Source organism: Thunnus thynnus, chromosome 5, assembly GCF_963924715.1.
Source record: "Thunnus thynnus chromosome 5, fThuThy2.1, whole genome shotgun sequence".
Classification (NCBI taxonomy): domain Eukaryota; kingdom Metazoa; phylum Chordata; class Actinopteri; order Scombriformes; family Scombridae; genus Thunnus; species Thunnus thynnus.
This window is the reverse complement of record NC_089521.1, coordinates 25,630,031-25,652,741: the sequence shown is the minus strand read 5'-3', so window position 1 is coordinate 25,652,741 and position 22,711 is coordinate 25,630,031. Positions and strand designations below refer to the sequence as shown.

Sequence of the window (22,711 nt, the reverse complement as noted above, 5' to 3'; positions counted from 1 at the left end):
TGCATTGTGTTTTGGTTTGTTATTAAATCGAACATGTGCCCAAACGCTTGCCTTTTTCTTTTGATGATGAACTACAAGAGTTATCTTGACTGTACACTGTCTGGCTGTCTACCTTTTTTGCTCCTTCAGCAAATATCTAATATTGTTTATGCATTCAACCACTTGTGACTAATGTTGAAAGCTCAAAAAAACCTACAAAGTGGACCTTGAGTTGAGATTTTGTCACACAATGTCAAATTTAGCTTTGAGAGAGACCTCAAAAATTGAAAATACTGTTTCTGGTTTGTAAAAACAAATGTGTTCACTTGCTTATTTATTTCCAATTTGCAGCATGTTGTCTTTTTTCAGTCATCATTTTTTTCAGCCACTATGCCTTTGTGCAGGAAAATTGGTCAGAAATACTTTGCATAAAAGAGAAAAAGGTTAGTATCCTCCCATGAATACTTCTGACCAGACTTCAATCACCTTGAATTACATTACATTTAATTGACAGATGCTTTTGTCCGAAGCAATTTACAATAGTGTATTTAACCTCAAAAGCAACAAGAGCAAGATGTTCACCTCAAGTTTTGGAACTTTGATCATGTTTAGACATAGCATAGACATCCAACATCAAACAGTATAAGATAACAGAAAATCCCTTTTTTGCCCAGTTGAGTTCATTTTTATGTGTGGTATTGTCTTCTAAAGAAACTGTCGAAACTAAACTCTGCAGTGTCAGACTCTTGTTTGTTAAAAAGGAAGGACGCTCTTAGACCTAGTTTATCTTCTTTCCTGCGAAATTACCCAAAGGAGAATTTCCATCTGTTGTTTACTCTGGACCGAATCCCTCATACATGAGTTTTACCTAATATCTCAGTCATTTACTTTTGAAGCAGCAAAGAAGCACCACGTCCAGCAGATCCCGTCTTGTTCATACTGTGAGTTACTTTGTTTATTACAGTCGTTCTAGATTCTATGTTATTAACACTTTTTGAGTAATTTTACGGCATAATGTTTATTACTTTTAAATACACAATACAAAAGAGAATTATAACTTGCAGTTTATCTGCACCCATTCACATTTGTGTGTATTCACGGTTGTTTTGAATATGGCAAAGAACTTTTGGAGATATGTAGGTTGCAGTAAGTTGTAGTTATTTGTCATTGTCTACATTGTGAGATTAAAACTTTTGATTGCACTTCATACAGTTTAATGTTGTCAATTATGATAATTATTCCTGATGCAGCCTGTAAATAAGAAACTTCTTTACTATATTTCATATAGATTTCAGTTCTGTGCTCAAGAGATGAGGCGGTTTCTCTTATTCTGCACTCTCTGCCTCATGGCTCCTATTGGCTACAGTCAGTTTCAAGGTCCCAAAGGTGAAATAGGATTTCCTGGGGCCCCTGGACTTCGGGGACCACCTGGTCCATCTGGACCACCTGGTGAGTATTATCAACTTCTACACAATAGCGCTCAAAAGAAGTTATTTCTCACCAAACTTCAGCCATCATTTGTCTGATTTCTGGCACCTCCATATGTACAGGTAAATGAGCTTGTTTTATGGCCACAATCCGGCAATCAGCCTCTAACCTACGCAGATCCTACGATGTCACCGTCCTTATACAGTTTTTTGATTGGCTCTCTGTGGCAGCTGGGCTGGCTCACAAGGCCACCCCAAGATCCAATGTTGGGGGTAATGCGTTACACTACTTTTCGCAGTAACAAAGAAATATAACACTTTACTACTAGGATTTTGGTAATATCGCAGTTACTATGTTAAGTAATGCATTACCACTATCTGTACATGAACCAGAGAGCTGTTTGTTTGTTCAAATGGCAGGCGGAAGTCGCTGGTTTCCTGCTCACAGTGAAAAACTCCTCACATTTAACAGCGCCGCTGACTGGTAACAGTGTAACTTTCCGCTAACTGCTGACAGCTAACTGCTAAGCGTGTTGTCCAACCTGGTGACCCGAAGCTTCAAGTTCACAGCAGCTACATCAACTCTTCTGGCCCAAGACAAGCCGGTGCTTCAGAATGAGCACCAGTTGTTCCACTTTGATTAATTTCTTTATAACAGTACTTTAGTTAATTTAACCTATTCTGTTATTTCAATCTTAAAAAGATGTTGTGCATACATGTTGCCCACAACTGAACTTGAGCTTCTGGGCTTTGATTACCCACTATGAAACAACATTACACTCTTCCATTTTATAATAGTCATACATCTGGGGTTATTTGGTGAAAGTAATGCAAAAGTAGTGTACTAAGCAACACGTTACCCTACACAGACAGTAATATTGTAAAGTAGCATATTACTTTATAATGAAAGTAACTAGTATTATGTAATATATTAAATTTTGAAAGTAACTTGCCCAACATTAAGATCAGACTGTCAACTCGGTACAAAAAGTATCTGAAAATACACAGGAATGATTGTAAGGACATTTGTTGAGCAAAATTATTCTCCACTAAAATGAAACCTTTCCATGTTACTTGCAAAATGTATGATCATTGTATTTGAGTGAGCACTTTGATGGTTCAAAGAAAATGAGCCCTATGTATTTTGGTCACTCTGTTACTTGTCATCTACTATCACACAACACTGACATTAATATATCTGAATACTTTCATGCTTGCCAGAAGATAAACCCTTTTGATTAAGGTAAAAACATGAGCATCATGTCATTTCTGGCACAACCCTCAGTTTTCCCACTAATGGTAAGGATTTAAAATAGTTAAGTTGTTGCTTTTCGCAATTTTTACCTATCCAACATTTTTTAGCATGAGCATGAGCATTATGATCTCACATGACAGCTAGTGTGGCTATGCACTCTGAGTCTTGTTTAATGTCTGTTTCTCTGCTCTTCACACACAGGACTGACGGGAAGTCCTGGAATTATGGGACCACCTGGACAACCTGGACAACCTGGACAACCTGGACGACCTGGACGACCTGGACAACGTGGGTTACCAGGTAAAAAATGTTTTGGTATTATCAACTTCAACACAACCTTTCCATTTGACTTACAAAATGTATGACCATGTCTCTGAGAGAGCACTGTGATGGTTCAAAGAAGATGAGCCCCATGTATTTTGGTCACTCTGTTACTTGTCATCTACTATCACACAACTCTGACATCATGGCATTTCTGTGGCACAACCCTCAGTTTTCCCATTAATGGTAATGATATAGTTAATAGTAATAGTTAAGTTTTCACTTTTCACCAGTTTTACCTAGCCAACATATTATCTATAAGTATTAAAATCTCACATGGCAGCTTGTGTGGCTATGGACTTTTAGTCTTATTTAATGTATGTTTCTCTGCACTTCACATACAGGAGAGTCAGCAACGCCTGGACGTCCACAACCACTTGGATCTTGCGTAACGCATACACAAGGTGACATATAATGCATTTTGTATAGTATGCCTGCACAGACACACTAGTTGAGAGTTGATAGATAGACAAGGGATAGACACAAAAAGATGACATTGCACTCCAGCAACAACAGTGCATTTGTGTTTAAGAAGCTTACACTGTTCATTTTCGTTGAGGCTGAGTTAGAGAGGTGTTGGCTGAACTCTCATAGTAAATCTTTCTAAATCTTTCAATAAAAATTTAAAAACGCAACATTTACACTGCAACAATTATTTTCATTATCAATTAATCTGGTGATTACTTTTCAATGAATCGATTAACCACTTAAATATGTAAAAAACCAGACCAGAATCAGCTGAACGACAAATCCTTTTAGCCCATAAAAGTTAATCCCCACCTCCATGACACATGCTGAACCAAAAGTGAATATTATAGGTTCCATAAGGACAATCTTTAGAGGCTCTTGTACTCATTTGCATTATACTCTAAGGCAGGGTGCAAACTATGCCATGACTTTAAGGGGTGTTCACTTGGGAGAAATGTGCAGATTGAGTGGGACTAAGAAAGTTTGTTGTTTTCTGATTTTTGAGTTAAAGTGAATAAATTTCATGATATTGTGCCGCCATACTTCGATGGTGATGGCAAGAATAGCATGCATGCCAGTATCTTTATTAAAGTGAAATAGTGATGAATCACCCTTATGCATGAATCATACATCGATAGTAGCCTCATTTTATGCATGATCCATGATGATGAAGATACAGAAAAATAGAAGTGCATGGCAAAAAAAGCATATTGTCAATATTTTAGACACCCCCCCCCCCAAAAAAAAATTTCACAAATCATGTTTCTCCCCTGTAGTTTGCACCCTGCTGTAACATTTGATCTTTTGATCCAGATTCAACTGGCTCCAGTTGCCCAGACCTTGCTAAGTTGGAGTTGGGTAAGTATTCTTATCAAACACTACAAAGGAGTATTACAGGAAGTGTTAACTAAAAACTGATGAACATATTAGTAAAAAGTAAAAAGACTAACACTAGCTCATCAAATCACTCAATCAGAATGATAAAACTAAAATAAACATTGTTACAACATTGATGTGTGGTCGACATATTCATCACTTTATAATGTCCCAATAAAATGTCCATTTTGTTATGTTGAACTTGCAACATTTCCTTATTTGTTTGAGTTTTCTGTTTTTGCAGTGCATTTGTATCCATGTATGTCTTGTCAAATAAGTGAATGTCTTTCTTAATTTATTTGTTCTGCTTATTTACAGCATTTTTTTCTCTAAATGTGACAAATGTGTAGTCAAAATGAGGATTTTTTTTCCCATTTGCTCATGTTTTAAGTTCCAGTGTGAGCTCTCTTGTGTATCATACTCACAACAAAATGTGCTCATTTAATCAATTTAACTCCTTTATTTGATGCTGTGTTTTCTTCTTTTTTTCCAGCCATAAACTACGACTTTGTCCGGAAAGTTGGTCAAAAATACTTTGTGTCCTACAAGGAGAGAGACTCTTTCTCCAGGGCCATTGAGTTCTGCTCCCAACAAGGCTTAGAGCTGGCTTTACCCCAGAACAAGGAGGAGAACACTGCACTGACTCAGGTGTTTGGGGATGTTTACAAAACGGTCTGGATCAATGTCAACAACAAAAAAGCAGAGGGCGATTTTGAGACTGATATGAATAACCGACCTCTGACCTTTACCCAATGGGGAGAAGGGCAGCCAGACAAATCTGTCGAGGATACAGGCTGCACCATGCTGTCAGAAAACGGCATCTGGAGAGTGACACGTGAATGCTTCCTGAACGCTTACATCATTTGTCAGATATAGAAATGTCTCAGATCCCTTGCAAGTCTCGCTTTAATGAAAAGTTTTTCATATACTCAAGTATACTCAAGTACCTGCAGTACTTCATAACTTTCATAACTGTAGGTGGGTAGGGGGGCAGTATAAACTGTAGGAGAGAAACTCATCTTTATGCTTCGTGTCATATCCAGAGAATTTTTAAAAATTGATATTAAACTTATCATCATTTTGCAGAGGATCACTTGGAAACTGCGTCAAGGACCCAGTTCAGGAGCCATTTCTATGATAAGTATTTGCTTTCAGATGTAATAATTTCCAAAAACTATTTTACATGTTAATCTAAAAAAGTATAATTGTATCAGTACTGTTGCATGCAAGGACATATTCCTATAGAAACAAGTATACAATAAAGTGTAACAGCAGTTAAATAGTCTACTGTCATTCATTCATTTATTTAAAGTCAAAATAACCATTTATTTTTATGTTTCATGTTATGTTTTACATTTCCTGTTATCTGTTTCTAATAAACATAACATTCTTGTCTAAAGGTAGCAGCACCTCTGAAAGTAGATGGAAAAAGCTTAGAAATGGCTCAGACCCACATGAAGACAGGGACATCTGTGACTCTTATGTCTTTGTATTAGACATGCAAAGGGTAACATGTCTTACAAATTTAAAATGGCTTTTTACCATTTAAATTTTATCATTTCTATTAAGTTATCTGTTATATCGGCTTTTGACTCCACCACACCCGTGAAATCCATCACCTTGTGTACAAGGTGGATATAAAATCTCAGAGCGAGCACAAAACCTACTCAAACTGATTCACTGGCCTTAAGTCATGCATCCTTTCCACTGAGGACAGTAAATTTCTACACAGTTCTTGGCAGAGAACAGTAGTAAACAGTTTTAACAGTTGAGTAACAACCCTGGTCCCATGAGCGAACCATGAAACCCCTCCTTTCTCCATCTGAGATGCGAAGTGACAGTGAAAAACAGACTGTATTTGTGTGAAATGCTGAAAAATAAAAACATTCCACAAACCCTGGCCATGACAAATAAACGTTTAAAATAAAATAAAAAATGGTTGTAAACTGTTTACAGCATAAACTTTCAACCCTGTCATTGCATTAATACGTCATAACGATGTCACAGATACATCATGCAAACATAAAATTGTCAGGGGTCAGGAAATGGGGTGTAAAAGCAATCAATGATTTGTGTTATTTTATATAAAAGTCACACGTGGTAATAATATTAACCTAATTCACACTCTCCCACCTCATTAGTTTGCTTTCCTACGCAGGTTAATTTCATTTACAGTCAACCACACCCAAACAATTAACACCACACAGTTAGTTTGATTTGGAATCTTTTTATTCACTTTTAACCTTACATTGTTTTATATGGAGTGCACACATTTTAACATTGTAGGGTTACACATGCAATTTTCTGTTATATTAATCATTTGTCTCTTTGTCTTGAATTACTCTGGTTGTTGAGGGACATCCTTTCCTGGTGGAGTAAAAGGTGTGTTTTCACCAGTGTGTAGGATTCAGTGGCATCTAGTGGCGAGGTTGCAGATTGCAACCCCTCACCCTCACCGCTCCCTTTCAAGCATGTAGGAGAACCTATGGAGGCCGCGAAACTCACCAAAAACACAAAAATCCTCAAAGCCTAGAACTCACAATCCAGAAGTGCATGCTAAACCTACTACCAATACATGTTACATGACTACAGGGGGACTACAGTGGATGTTAAATACAACCTTTCAAGAGTCAATGCTTTGTCATTGCACACAACTTTTTATGTTGTGTAATGTTCAATGAGCAAAATATGATCAGTCAGCAACAAAATAACTACTACTACTTATATAATGCATGGGATGGGCAAATATTTGAATTTTATTTTTCTTAAACATTGGATTTGAAACTGCGCCTATCAGAAGAAGAACAAACTTGCACTTGAGAGTCAGGAGGCCAAGATGACAAAATAATTAGGGGTTTGTAAAACCAAATGGTTTAATTTGCTCATTTGTTCCTTTTTTTTTGCATATTGTCTTTCCAATTTTAGCTATAAACTCTTTCTCCAGAGCCACTGAGTTCTGCTCCCAACAAGGCTTAGAGCTGGCTTTACCCCAGAACGAGGAGGAGAACAATGTGCTGACTCAGGTGTTTGGGGATGTTTACGAAACAGTCTGGATCAGTGTCAACAATAAAAAAGTAGAGGGGAAGTTTGAAGTGGATATGAAAAACCCACCTCTTGACATTCACCAAATGGGGAGAAGGGCAGCCGGACAAATACATCGAGGATACAGGCTGCACCATGCTGTCAGAAAACGGCATCTGGAGAGTGACACACCCATATGCTTCCTGAATGCTTACATCATTTGTCAATTATAGAAAAGTTATGCTTTTGCTAGCTTATCCAAAAAGTGATGAGACGACCCAATGCGAGCTGACAGGAATATGCATACCACACAGCACTCACAATGTGTGACGCAAGACGTGAGGCACCGCCTCCGGCAAAATACCAGTTTTTAGGGGGTCCCTCTTGAGACGGGTCTGATTGCTATCGAAAGCCAAAAGGGTCACAACTCATCCATATATTGTCTGCCTTGATTAGTTGTCTAGCTAACATTTAGTGATCTTTATACAGACTATTTAATATTTATCAAGAATTATGAATTCTTATATGAATTGTCACTCTTGGTCAGGACACTGCTAAAAAAGACTGTTAATCTCAATGAGGCTTTCCAGGTTTAATAAAGTTTAATCAAAAATAAATACATTTATAAAAACAACAACAATAACAATGTCTTTATATAGTCGATATCAAAACTATTCAAGCCAGAGCAGTCCTCTAAATTTTGTAGAACATAATTTTACCATGTAAGAGTTTGAAACATTGGAAATTTTCTGACAAATTTGGACAATTTTTTCATTAATTTCTTTATATTGTCACTGTTTTCAAAATGAAACAGAACGCAGTGACAAAGGTCAATGACTACGGGAGAAACTATTTAGATATTTCCTATAAGATGGTGCATGGTAGCCGCATAAAAAAACATCCAGACTAGATTCGAATTTATGCCCGCGAAACAGCAAGAGGTTACTTCCGGTCATGAAAGCCCTCTATTCTCTACACCTAAACATCCATGATCTGGTAGAATAAGGAAAAAATGGGCGTTCTAGTACCCCACGAGCCAATCATAATAGTGGGCGTTCTTTAATATTGGGCGTTCCTATACTCTACGAACCAATCAAATTAGTGGGCGTTCCCGTACGAATGCTACGCCGCGGCTGCAATTAGACTCCTACTATCCGTCACCCATCTTGAACAGTTTGCCTGACGACGAACACATATTGTGAGCGTAAGGACTGTAGTAAATAGTAACTTTGGACGTTTTACATCGACAAAACCTATTCAAAAAGTCATCAACACTGCCTATAATAACCTTTAAGTAGGCTTCCGTTTACAAATTTCAAAAGACAGCAGAGTGGCGCAGCGGAAGCGTGCTGGGCCCATAACCCAGAGGTCGATGGATCGAAACCATCCTCTGCTATGTTTTATTTTTTCTCTTCGTACGTTGTTCCATTATTTCGTACACAATGTCAGATTACCTATAAGCTCCATAATAATAACATATTTTTATTGCATTTTGTTAAGACTTGATATTGCTATCCAAACATACCATAAACACGCTATATGCTTCACACACACTAAAAACTCTCAAGGACGAGACTGCACATCTATCAACTCCACAATAACTCCACGACTAATTTTGACTCCCCATAGCCATTAAAGTTATCTCTCTATTTATACTTTTAAAGGAAAAAATAGAAATGTATTTTTTTAAGTTTTATATCACTTAATTTTCAGGGCTCCAGCACTTTGCTGTGTAGCTGCTAGTATTTACACCATGTCTGCACGTTATGTGTTTATGTTTCCTCAAAATGAGAAAGTCTTTGCCAACATATATTGTATCTATATGACAATATTAGGAGGTACATATTGGCCATTTAGATTAGCATTGATGCTGAACATGTCAGCCATAATTTAGACAGCTGTATTCAGCCAGCAGAGGGCAATGTTGTTTCATATTTCATTTGAACATCTCCAACTGTCAGAATCAGGTTTATTGCCGAGTAGGTTTGCACGTACCAGGAATTCGCCTTGTTGTTGTGGTTTATTACAATCAAAAAATAGAAGGTAGGAGAAAATAAGTACCACCACAAATAATATAAATAAAATGTTACAATAAAAGTAATTACAAATGCATTCAAATTGAGTGAAAAAACGTGTCAGAGTTTTAAAAAATATCATATAAGATATTGACTGGGAACGTGCAAATGTTCACAGTAGATAAAAAATAGTACATTACAGTAATGATATAAAGTAGAAAAACTATAGGCTACAGTACTTCTGCTCATGTTAATCTTCAATGAATTTTCACCATTTACTTCCATTGTATTTTTAAAATGTTTTATGTTTTGTCGTTGTTGTTGTTGTTGTTGTTGTTGTTGTTGTTTTTATTCAGCCATAACTATGACATCCACAGGCTGGGGAATAACGGAATACGTGGACCGGCGTCACGTAATTAGTACAAAAAAGGTAACTGTATTCCGTTACAGTTACAGAAAGAAAGACTTAATCAGGTTATTAGCAGGATTACAATTTTTAAAATAACGAACGATATGCCACCATGGACTGTAAAAGTCCCAAATGTAAGCAGAGGGCAAAATAACACTGATCCACGATGTTGTGAGTAGAGGATGTTACCACATGGTGCGCGCAGGTGCGCGCAGTGGGCACACGTGGTACGTACACACGCTTTAACACAAAGTGAATTTAAGAGTAGGCAGGGACGGTCGTTACGCACTGTGGTAGTTCCCAAAGACTCGTACAAAAATGTTACAAGAGAGCTTGCGTATATGACAGCTTATAACGCACATAACGGTTCTGCACCGAGATGACTGTGTGTGCGTAAATTGCCCAGAGCTGACAGTGTTTTCAGTGGTCGCCGAGCACGTTCAACACTGAATGAGTTACAGAAAACTCAGACGTATCACGAAGTCCACGATACCGCCGTGTATATATCTGCCACTGCCATTTCTCTGAGGCTGTGGGGTCTTCCCCCGCTGCGACATACAGTATGCCTGTGTGATAGCTTAAGACAGCCAGTGGGCCAAGTTTCGTCAGAGGTTTTCTCCGAGAATGTTCTTTGTAATGAGCATCATATATTGTGCGCTTTCATTGTAGGTCTATAGGTTACTGTCTGAATTTGCTGACTGAAAAGCAAGTTTTTCTTTAAAAATACACTGAGTAGACGACACATTTTTGATGCTAAAAATCTTGGTTACATTGTTCTGTTGTCATACAGAATACACTTAAGTAAAAGTCATCTTATTGATGCTTCTTTTCTCTTCTCTTTATTTGCATATTTGGTAAATAATCCAGAAGTAACGGAAAGTAATCAAGTTATGTTACTTTAACATTGTGATACTTGGATTATGTTACTGACTACATTTTTAACTGGTAATTAGTAATTGTGTCAGAATACATTTTTAAATTAACCCTCCCAACTATCCATCGATTATGCACTCTGGACATCAAATCCCACTTGAAGCACAAAACATCCCCAAACTATAAAGCTAGAGAAGCAGACTATCTACATCTTGCCAGAGTCAATCCTTGCTACTACCCTGACTGGGAAAATCTGTAAGGCTATGAGTGGTGCTTGTTTTCCTCTAGTAAGGCAGACTGTGGTTGTACTTGGAAACTTCAATGTGAGTAACTGTATGAATTTGAAGTGCTGGAAAATAGAATACTAAAGCATCGCTGTGCTGCCAAAAGAAAGGCTTAAAAAAAAAGAAAGCAGATTGTAACCTTGCTGTCGAACACCCAACTCTCTCAGTCAAAGATTTGTTATATAAGACAGTTTTTAATTTATTTTTTAACCATGCTGCCTTGTGCTGTCTGCCACTAAAAAATATTTTCATTATTGATTCATCTGCTGAATATTTTTCTTGATTAATAATTTTGTATTTGTCTATAAAATGTTGGAAAACAGTGAAAAAAGCCTGTTATGATTTCCCAGAGACTGAGGTGAGACATCTTCACATTGTCCAACCAACAGTCCAAAACACACAAACAAAAATCAGTTTACATCATACATATCAGAAAAGAAGGCTTTGAGAAAAATGGTTCATCAATTGTCATAATATTTGCAGGTTAATCTTCTGTTGATTGACTAATCTACTAATCAACTAATATTTTTAGCTTTAGCTTAATCTAAAGCAATGGTCAGACTGGAGGATTTCTGGCCAAAACATGTATTTGATTGTTTTACTGTAGACATAAAAGCTCAATGGAGTTGTCATATATTTTACAAAATGTGTTATAAGAACTCTTTGCACCAAATGGTGGCTGTTCCATTCAGTTCCCTATGAGACCACATCACAGACATGTCCCTCAAAGATTCTTGGAGAGAACATATTCGATGAACTCCTCCTCAACACCTTCAAAGCTTGTGAACAGCACAACTTTGCCTTAACTCTCCTCTGCTACCACCACTCAGCTCAATCACCTGACCTCCACCACTAGGACCTGTAAGAAAGCTGAGGTGATGAGTACTTTGGTGGAAGTTTGCTCTTATGCCAACATTTTGCCTTATGTTTTCTCTCTTATTCAGCTCTCTGTCTGTCTGTCGGTCTGTCTCTCTGTATCTATTTCAGTCTCTCTCAGGGCTGGCCACATAATGACAGACCTGCTGTATATTAAGGGACCCTGCCCATGCGTCCTCTCCCAGTCACCTCCCTTTTCACGGGCCCATATAAGCCTCTTACCCAGGGGGGGGCACTACTTTCCAAAGAAGGACCGTGTGCAAGCATTTGGAAGGCTAGCTAGTTTGCAAAGTCGATCTCCTGACTAAACCTAGCCATGGACAACCATTCGTACAACTTCCCCTCCGACTGCACCCCGCTCACCAACTGCAAGTCTGCCCGTAAGCCAGCTGGATCCACCGTGGTGAACATGGGCAACACTGGCAAGAATCCTCCACGGGACTATCTAGTCTGGTCGCTGTGCAACACCTTGTATGTTAACTTCTGCTGCCTGGGATTCATGGCTCTCGTCTACTCCATCAAGGTGAGGTGTTGCGTGTTACTTTTGTGCCACTTTTAGCAAATAAGTTTTGACCATTTTCATGGCACATGCACTATCCAAGACATTAACTGTGGTATCAAAAGGATGAAGACAGGAAGATGCTGCACTATGTGCCCAAACAGTGATTGGAGGAGGATGATGATGAGATTTCGGGCATAATCCAGACAACACAAGGTCCAAACTATTGTTCACTGCCATGTAAAATGGTTTTATTTATCATATTTTACATTGTTACACTAACTTTTTTAATGTCAGATAAAGGCCACTGTAATTTAAACTCAAAACCTGCGTAATTAAAGTGACTAGTGTTTTTGAACACATCGTAGACTCTTATAAACATTGATGTATTCTTTGTGAGAAAGGAGAACAATTTCAAAATCATTTACAATTCTGCAATAGGACATTTGGTCTAAAAGTGCCAGTTGGGTACCACCATATCCACAATATGAACATCTCTTTGATTCTGCTGATTAATATTTGATGCCTTCTTTCATGCAATTTGGCAGAAACAGGCAAAAGGTGGGTCGTGGGCATGTGGCAAATGCCACAGACAAATGCCAGCACCACAATGTACTTTCTAAAAAAAAAAAAAAAGTACCCAGCCATGACTTTTCAGCCAAACTTAATTTTGGCACAGCTAGATTTTTGATGCCAGATTTGTGCAACCGATAAAACACCGTGAAAATAAGGTACATTGAAAATGCATTTCTGTCAGGAAAACTTTTGTTATAAAATGGATAAAAGCAATATATTTCCAACATTATATCCACTTGTTACAGTGTTCAGCTCACAGGTCAATTGCCACATACAATAGACAGTTGGTGTGTCCTTTACCACAGGAATGAGGCAGTGGAGAAACAGGAATGTAAACCAGAACAAACACATTTCTCACTAAAAGACAGCAAAAAGTTCCTTGAAACATAGGGGTGGACAAAATGTATGACTACCTGAATTAAACGGACTTCAAAAATTCACCACAAAAGGGTGTGTATACCCTTCTTTTAATCTTCCTGCACAGGGTGCAGCTCTGAATCACAGGCACAGTATTGGCCAAGAACTCAAATTAAAGACAGTGACTGGCTGCTTGTCTCGGGAGTTAAAAATGGCGTAATTGGCATCTTCCTAATGGGCAAGTACTCATGGGAAATTAGAGAGTGCTAAGGAAAGACTCAGCCTGGTCTGTTCCAAAATATACAGATATGCTTAGAAGCAGCTCAAGGATTTTATACAGTATTACTTCAGCCTTGCTCAGCCTGGAACCAGGAAAAACTATGTTTTTAAAATGAAATCTGTGATTAACTGACTGTAAACAAAGACAAGGCTGAAAGTTATAATGTGTCTTTGTTTGCCCTCCTCCTCTCACTATTTACAGTATACATGGGTGTAGACATTAACTTAGCATTTTTGTTCTCTATGTGCATTTTGTCCGTAGAAATATTTGGCTGGGCCGTGCAGTAGAGACAGACCTTTCAGAAAACTGTTATTCTTGATTTCTGTATTTGTTATAACTGACGTAATTGGATGCATACAATAATGTGAATGTGTGTGTGTGTGTGTGTGTGTGTGTGTGTGTAGGCTAGGGACCAGAAGACTCAGGGTAACCTGCAGCTGGCCCAGGAGTGTTCAGACAAGGCCAAGTGGTACAACATCCTGGCGGCCGGCTGGAACCTGCTGATTCCTCTTCTGGCTGTCGTCCTGCTCGTCCTCCTGCTGGTCCACCTGGGCACGTCCCAGGGCTCCTTCGACTTCTTGGGAGAGGATGGCTTCCAAAACTTCATGAAACTGTTCAGCTGGTAGATTGAGACGAAGTGAGAGGAAAAGGAAAAACACATCGGTCTCCAAGTCAACCCATTTACACTTACCATCCAGAGAGAGCATTTGATTTGATTCAGCACATGAAAGTTGACATAATAGCGTGCTAGCCTAAAGATCTTAGTGCTCCTTTTCTACCTGGAAGTCAGGCCTTGTGCTGAGCTTCCCAAATCTAAGAAAAGCAAAATTGTTCTCTGCTACTTTCATACACAAGTACAATTCAAAGGATTGTGGATATGTGTGTAGAAAACAACAGATACAATCATACTATTTTTGAACCAGTGACCTAAAACTATGTAACCGAAGTTTATGTTGTACAATAAAAGCAATACACCAGTTTGGTACAACACCAATCAGAATGTTAGTATCAGTGCATCCCTAATTGTAATGCCAGTATTAAAGGGAGTTCAGTTTATACCTGCCAGTCTGTCAGAAACTGTCCGTAGAGATGTGAAATTGTTCAAAGACTAACTGAAGTGTGAAATGGAAAAGAAGGGAACAAGCAGAGTTGAGAAAGACTAAGAGATGAATCCAGGATGAGAGGTTGAGAAAGCGGCTCCTGTCTGTCATATTTGTTGTTATTTATTGTATTTATGTTGAATGGAAATTTAGATGACAGCTGAATTTACAGTATCTCTAGTCAGGATAGAAAGAAAAGGAGGAGTGGAGAAGACTGTGGAGCCAAAGTCTGAATGACGCAAACATGAGAAGCCACTTGGCAAAGGACAATCAACATTCACCTCCCAACGTTTATTTTTCTTCTTTCAGCCATTTTTAAAATATTATTACTGTTACAACATACATATATTTTGTCATTATTCATGTACTTTATTTTAGTATTTTGTTGTTTTAAGTATTTTTTGGTTTTACATCATCTTAGTGCCAACTTCTTGTGAGCTAAATAAACCAGATACTGTTAACTCAGTATTGCATTGAAAAAGATGAGCTTTAATTTTTTTTCCATCACATAATGCTTTTACTCTTTTCTCCTTTGGTGCTGCACAAAGTATTCCATAATAATACATGTCAACAATTTCCAGGTCTTTTTCAGGTCAGCTTTGCTAATGAACAAGACTGATGAAGAGAAGATGTTTGGCTCTTGCAGTTCTGCCGCTGCACCTACACCCACCTTTGAAGTGATCATTTTCAGCTTCATAGGTTTGATTCTTGGGCGGGTCTGAGGGAACGGGCAAGGCATGGTTGGTTTCATCCCAGCTGTGAGCCTGCTGCTGTACAAGCTATATACAGAACATCCCATTTTAGGAAACTGTATAAATGTGCCCTTAGTTGTAAAGCAGGGCCGCCCTGGCAGACCACTACAGAGGAGTCAACAGCCATGAGGAGGCCTGCAGCAGGAGTAGATGGCTCATTTCCATTCAATCTGTTCCTGGTCAGAGGAATTATCACTGATTGAATGGTACACATTTCTGGGAATTCCTTCCATTGCTGGCTGGTTAGAGTCCCAAGAAACTAGGAGCCTGAGCCAATGTATATTTATTAAATTTCTGCTAAACCTTTGTAACACTGCTTGATCCCACCTTTAGGTTCACCATTTATCATATGTTGTGCTGCAAAACCACATACTTCTATATTGTATTCCAATATTTTGTAGCAAACATGCTATGCTTAATTACATATATACAACAATGTTGGCACACAGCTACAAGACATTATTGGCAGGTACAAATCATGTTTTGTAGGGGTGCATGTGCCAACATTGCTGTGCCTTTAAGGACATGGTAACTTCTCTTACCATATAATTTTATTATTTGGATTTGGAGAGAAATGTGCACATGCAGCTATACAGTATGCTGTGGTAGGGAAAGGTGTTGAAAACATGCAAATCAAGGGAGATGTAACAGTAGAGAATGAATCAAGTCTAGACATACACATGGTATGTGAAATTCACCTAGATGCCCTTGAGCAATTCAGAGACTAAATCTGAACATTCTACATAAACATACATACGCCTTCATTTGCCCTTTTGCTTCTTCTCATCTTTGATGACTTGGGTGTCCTGTTCCTCCCGACCTCCCACCCTTTGGACTCCCTTCATATTAGTAGCCTTTCCTGTGCTCACAACTTTATTTATATGCACCCAAATCACAGCCTCTAGCTTCCAACTTTCTATTTTCCTCCTGTGGTCTGAGAGAAATGGTTACAGATGTCTGTGCCGTGGAGAATTACAGGCTAGGAGGCAGCACTGCAGAGGGAGGTGGTGCTAACTGCTCTTTCTGGGAGCTGCTGGCGACGGTTGATGCCTGGGGAAGACATGTAGAAAGGATACATACAGTATACAGATCTTTGCATTAATCAAGTTGTGATATTGTGTGAGTCAGATCCAACAAACACATCTTACCTTTTAACTTCAACCTGAACACATCCCTCACTGTTAGCCTAACTGAAACTCTATCATGAAAAAAGAGTTTTATAAAAAATACATTTGGCAGGTAGTTCACTTTTGATCAAACCAAGCAACATGTTTATGGCGTATATTAATACATGAACAATCCCAATTTAAAATGTTGTCTTCTTAATTAAAACATTGCTTCCTCAAATTCCTTGCTTTCTGACTCAAACAATATTACACATTTATTATTAATGTAACAGGACTTAAGACATATATAGCCGAATATAATTTCCAACAGCAGTCCCTTGATGGGCATTGATTATATTATACAAGCATACACAGACAAAAACATGAATTCGTATCCGGGTATTTGTACACTTAAACAACATTTTAATCCTACCTGAAAGATCAATTGAAAACTTTGATTCTAAAGCTCTTGAACAGTTTGAACAGTAAAGATATACAGATATGTAAAAAAACTGGATTATTTATGAAACATGGTATATTTTCAGGAAGACATTGGCCCTCACAGCCGTTATTTTAAACATGTCAACTGCCACATTAATGCAAGCTAATCATCTTCTGCTTCAACAACCCGGCTACACAAAACCCATTTGAGCATTAATTACAAACTTATGAACTGCCTTTTCTTGTTTAAATTTGTCCCACACCTGGCTCTTGAGGACTATCAATTTCCAGCATGATTGCCTCAGGGATGTACTGTCACTCCAGATGTTTTCCCTGCTCTTCATATTAACTTGAAAACAGGTTGAATTACTTGGGTATTATTATATGGATCGACCTTTCAATAGATGCATGACTGTACAACAAGATTTTCTAAATAAAAAGGCACATTTATCACAGCAGTACAATCATCCATACTGTTGGTGAGGCATTTTTCAACAATTACTGGATTAGGAGTTTTACATCATCAGTGTGTCTGAATGTTGTAAGTGTATTGTATGATTATATAATTTAACCTTCCTTTTGGGGTCAATTTGACCCCATTCAATGTTAAACATCTCTAAATGAATTATTGACTTTATTTTTTTTGCTTCATATTTGATGACTTTTCCTAATTTGACAGGGACAACTGGGTAAACATAAAATCAACATGATATGTTTTCAATGTCCTGTACACATTTTTTATGCATCAGTGTTCTTTGAAGTCTATGTGCTCTCTCTTAATGTTTTCTCTCAATTGAAAATGACCTCTAAAATGAGGTTTTGTCACAGCTGTTTGACAGTGAAAGTGACAGAGGAGAATGTGTCTGAGACAGGAGATAATGTTGAGGAGGACCCTGATTATGAGGAATCCTCCTCTGATGAGAATGAAACTAGTGGTGCTAATGTCATCAAAATGGTTCCAGGCCCCACCAGATACACTGTCAGCAATGTCCAAGACATAAAATCAGAATTTGAGCTCTTCGTAACACCGTCAGTCGAAAGCCACAAATACTTGAGATGACAAACTTAGAGGGAAGGCGTGTATATGGGGACAGTTGAAAAGACTTGGATGTGACCCAGTTGCAAGCCTTCATTGGGTTTCTCATTTTGGCATGAGTGTACAAGACAAAAGGCAGAGCGACAGCAAGCCTCTGGAATGCTGACATTGGAAGGACAATATTTCCAACCACCATGTCTGTAAAGACATTCCATGTTTTCTCCCATGTCATATGCTTTGAGACAGAGAAACAAGGCAGGTCCGACAACAGTGTAACAAACTCACAGCAACACAGGATGAATGGGACAAGTGGGCTCAGCGATTACCCTTTCTTTACAATCCAGGCCCCCACATGACTGTGGATGAATGTCTGGTTGCATTTTGTGTGCAATATCCTTTCAGACAATACATACCAAGAAAACCGACCACATACAGCAGCAGCATGTGATGCACAGTCCAGCTATGCCTGGAATATGTAGGTGTACACTAGTAAATCCCCTTCGGATACAACCTGAAAGAAAATCAGGACATGAGGGTGGTACTAGACATGGCTGAAGGACTGAATGGTCATAACATTACATGTGATAATTTTTGGATGGACTGGCCATGGACCAGCCCTATAACCCCGAATGTCTGTCTGTCACTGACTGACTCACAAGCTGGGTTTCCATCCAAATGTATTACAAATTTAAACCGAATCTTCAGAAAATCAGCAAAAGAAATTAGAATTTATGCTCATTTCCATCCACTACTGTTAGGTGAATATTAGGAGTTGGTTCTTCGAGATAAGCAGCAGATGGCGCTGATTCTCCAGTTGGGTGCCATTATACCACTGCAGAAGAAAAGGAAGAAAGTGAAATCAATCAATCAATCAATTTTTATTTATATAGCGCCAAATCACAACAAAAGTCATCTCAGGGCACTATTCACATAGAGCAGGTTGAGACCGTACTCTTTAATTTACAGAGACCCAACAATTCCCCCATGAGCAAGCACTTGGCCTTGTTGGTAAGGAAACTTAAACTTAAAAACTCCCCTTAAACCGGTAGAAACCTCAGGTAGAACCGGTTGGGTTGAGAGAGAGAAAGAAAGAGGGGGAAGGGAGAGGGGGAGGAGAAGGGGGGTGGGGGGCGGAATAACAATAATCTTAACAATAACAATAACAGCAGCAATAGCAGTAGCAATAGCCAGGGAGGGATGCCAACAGGACTGCGAAGGACCCTAGGTTGCAGGCCGAGACCAGTAACACCTGTGTGAAATGCAATAAAGTATGTGTGTGCAACATACACACACATACTTTCTGTACATTATGTTCACAGTAGTGCAGCTGGAATTAACCCTCTGGGGGCTTGTAGGAAAATAATATGCTGTTCATACTGTCTATCCTGTTTGAACTCTGTCAAACTCATTTTGGTGACTACATAACTTTGTTTTTTACTATCTCACACATACTTATTTACATACACTTACAGTAGCTTAGAACAACATGTTCTTTGTAAATAAATGACTATTATGTGTTCTTTACTGATGTTCTGATGATGATGATCTGTTTTACAAATAAAATCCTTCTAAATGTTTGAAATTGTGTTTGTTTCTCCTGGGGTAAAATTGACCCCAAACATAATACATGTTACTATCCTTGATAACAAAAATGAATGGGAACGAACTGAGACTGAGACCGGTAAATGTACTGAGGAGCTAATGAGGGAATAGGGAACAGGTGAGTGGGAAGGACGAGCACGTAGGAGGTGACTGGCTGGGGAAAACACTGAGTGCAGGGCAGGGCTAATTAGGCTTGATGCAGGGCAGGAGGGGAAGCAGAGGTCAGTCAATGAGATTTTACGGTGATTTGTATATTTTTCCATAGTCGCATAATAGGTATTTTGGATGTATATGGGGGGCTGGGATTATATTTTATTTAAAGGGCTATTTAGGTAGTCAACAAAGACATATAAAGTACCTGACACATAAACTTGGGTAACAATTTTAATTATAATTATTTTCTGGAGGTTTAAATTGCTTGGATCAAACTGACCCCAAGGATAAAAGATGTTAGTAAATTTGAAGATAACAGGAGCGTTCATACCACTTTGTGAAATATGAAAGCAAAAGCTTCTGTGGAATTTAATTTATTCTGGTCTTGGATAAGCGCTATAGTAGTTAAACTGGTTTTTACACCATTTGTTTTCATGCTATTGTCCCTCTTCCATTCACAACAAGTTAAGTCCACATTAAAGATCAAAAACAGACTGCAGTGTAAATGAAGCCTAAGTATCTCATTGGCTCATTTTTCTCTCATAAATACCAGAATAATTAAAGCCAAGCATGAAGTCAATTCATTCACCACTAAATTATAGTAGCTTTGGTGTGAGCACAAGACTTCACAGATCTGAGATTCATTATGTTCGTGCCAGTATGTGTACAGAATGTCTTGACACAATAAGTTACGTATTGCATGAATCTACACCACTCACATCTTATTCACACTAGCTCCTATGAGTGGCCTGACCCCTTGTGGCCTGCTGGACTTCACTGACTTGAAAACAACCACCAAGTGCTAATAGGGAAAATATAATAGTCCCAATAGATGCATGCCACAGTGAGTTTACACCTTGGAAAAATGTTTCTAATAGTTTGTCTACCTTATTTACAAAGAAAAATGTTACATCTTAATATGTAATGCTATCAAACACCACCACTTATTACAGTTTAAAAAGTGAATCAACACCTCTCTGATACAGTGTCAACAACGATTGAAAATGTAAAGTTTCCCCAATATGAAAGAAGAATCCCTTAAAATACCGTTAATTTCTCCTTAATTTACCCCAGAAAACATATAATTTTAGATTAAGGCATTAAGTATGGTAAGAGATGTCTTAATTTGTTTATTAATTTGAAAAGGCCCAAACTCCTTAAACACCTGAATTTGAAAATCCCTTAATTTACTTTTTAAGTACCGTTTAAGGGTACATAATCCCTTAATTAATTCAGTCCTTTTTAAGGGTTTTTTTAAGGGGCAAAAAAACCCAACTTAAAATGGACCAATACATCGATACATAATTTTCCCTTTAATTAGAAAATTAAGGCATTTTAATGTATAATCCATTAAAAATTATCCACATTTATTTAATCCATTAATGAATCAATTAATTATCTCCCTAAAACTAATTAATAAATACCATAATTCCATCATTATTTATGGATAAATTAATAGAATATTAAGGTAAAAAACTAAGGTATTCAGTTTCATAGTGTTCCCAAAAGTAATATTTATTACAGGACTGTTGAATTGGATTGCATCACTCCAAAATACATGGCTTTAAATTTTCTGGTCATAGTTAGTTGGCCTGTATTTGTTCTTGCTTGTAGTTTGCAAAAGAGAATAGATGAGCTCACCTGACGCCTCTACCAGACACACTGCTATGATGCAACAATCTCAAGTCTTCACCTGTAAGACTGCCAAAGACTGAGAGAGCCAGACTGCATGATGTAGGATACATACTGTATAACATCGAGAAAGAAGTGATGAACATTAATTTCCTAAAAATACATATGGACTAATGTGGGTGGAGCATCAGTTTTGCATCACCATCTGATTTTCAATAATATTATCCTCTTAAAGACCATTGATAATAAAAATAATATATACATTGATAAAATAGAATAATCATCATGGTTGCAGTTATGTACGATGTTAGCAGCATCTCAAAGAGAGTGAAAATAGCAAATCCCATCAGATTTTGAAAGCACAGCCACCGTGGCTTCTCTGCTGAGCTGTTACATAGCCTATGTTTGTTACATAATTATCCAATAATGGTGCTGTGTATTATACAGGGTATATATGGTGTATATAGAGTAGAACATGAATTTAAACCCAGTTATAAGTTGTGAAGATCAAGTACAGTCTGCACACCATCCTTTGTCCCTCTATGGTCAGATCAACATCATAATGTAGCCAGGAATTTAGCTTGTCAAGACAGTTAAGTACAATTGTTAATTGTAAAAAAAAAAGATTAAAAAACATAATCATTTTAAATATGATTGATTAAGAAAATATTTATATAGGTGCTTAGTTTCAGGCTTCATTCCGCCTTCTGTTTTGTGTTTTCTCTGCTCCTCCTGTTGCCATTTTCCAAGACGAAAGCCTCCAATTTGGTTGAGAGAGAATAAACAGGCAACTTCCACATTCACCATTAGTACAAGGAATACTTTTTAACACTTAATCTAAGACAGATCCACTAGAGGGAGCAATGAGTTGTGATTTGGAACTTTTTTTCCCCCACTCATCTTCTTTGTCTTTCATGCAACTGGCTACACCTTAGCCTAAAGCCATAACTTCACAAGCAAATTGCCTCTCAAACAGACTGTAGAGTCAATTGTAAGGTCTTTGTAATTTCAAAAGGAGCTTCATTCATGTAGAATGTATTCAGTATCATTTCTTATATGTTCACCTAGTATATTTAAGGGTTTTTATTAACTTATTTATTTGCTTTCAGTTGTTTGTTTTGGGCAAGTACAAAATAAGCCATTTTAATTTTGGTAAATCCTTGTTAATTTTAGGTAAAATAAAAGGAAATGTCTAATCAGTGTTGCACTACATCCCACAGATAAAGAAGAAAGAACTAGGGCATTTTAAAATAGGTTTTAATATGCAAAATTTGTTCCCTTAAAGCCATAAAAACGCATGGCAGAAAAATAAACCATTAGCAGTCAGAATGGTTAATAAAGTATTCCTTGTGTGAATATTACAGAGATATTTA

General features: G+C 37.8%; 2 protein-coding genes and 1 non-coding gene across 3 annotated transcripts; all 3 read left to right on the top strand.

The window, feature by feature from the left end:
- The first annotated feature begins 761 nt into the window (after positions 1-761).
- Positions 762-5,606, top strand: LOC137183372 (mannose-binding protein C-like). The gene is made up of 6 exons (XM_067590380.1): positions 762-920; positions 1,268-1,428; positions 2,863-2,961; positions 3,327-3,386; positions 4,264-4,308; positions 4,820-5,606. The coding sequence occupies exons 2-6, from the start codon at positions 1,290-1,292 to the stop codon at positions 5,200-5,202; spliced, it is 726 nt and encodes a 241-aa protein (XP_067446481.1). The 5' UTR covers positions 762-920; positions 1,268-1,289; the 3' UTR covers positions 5,203-5,606.
- A 3,065-nt stretch (positions 5,607-8,671) lies between these two features.
- Positions 8,672-8,743, top strand: trnam-cau (transfer RNA methionine (anticodon CAU)). Its single transcript has one exon. It is a non-coding gene; the product is annotated as a tRNA-Met (tRNA).
- A 2,513-nt stretch (positions 8,744-11,256) lies between these two features.
- LOC137183843 (interferon-induced transmembrane protein 5-like) lies at positions 11,257-15,431 on the top strand. The gene is made up of 2 exons (XM_067591127.1): positions 11,257-12,327; positions 13,921-15,431. The coding sequence occupies exons 1-2, from the start codon at positions 12,121-12,123 to the stop codon at positions 14,140-14,142; spliced, it is 429 nt and encodes a 142-aa protein (XP_067447228.1). The 5' UTR covers positions 11,257-12,120; the 3' UTR covers positions 14,143-15,431.
- Positions 15,432-22,711: the final 7,280 nt, after the last annotated feature.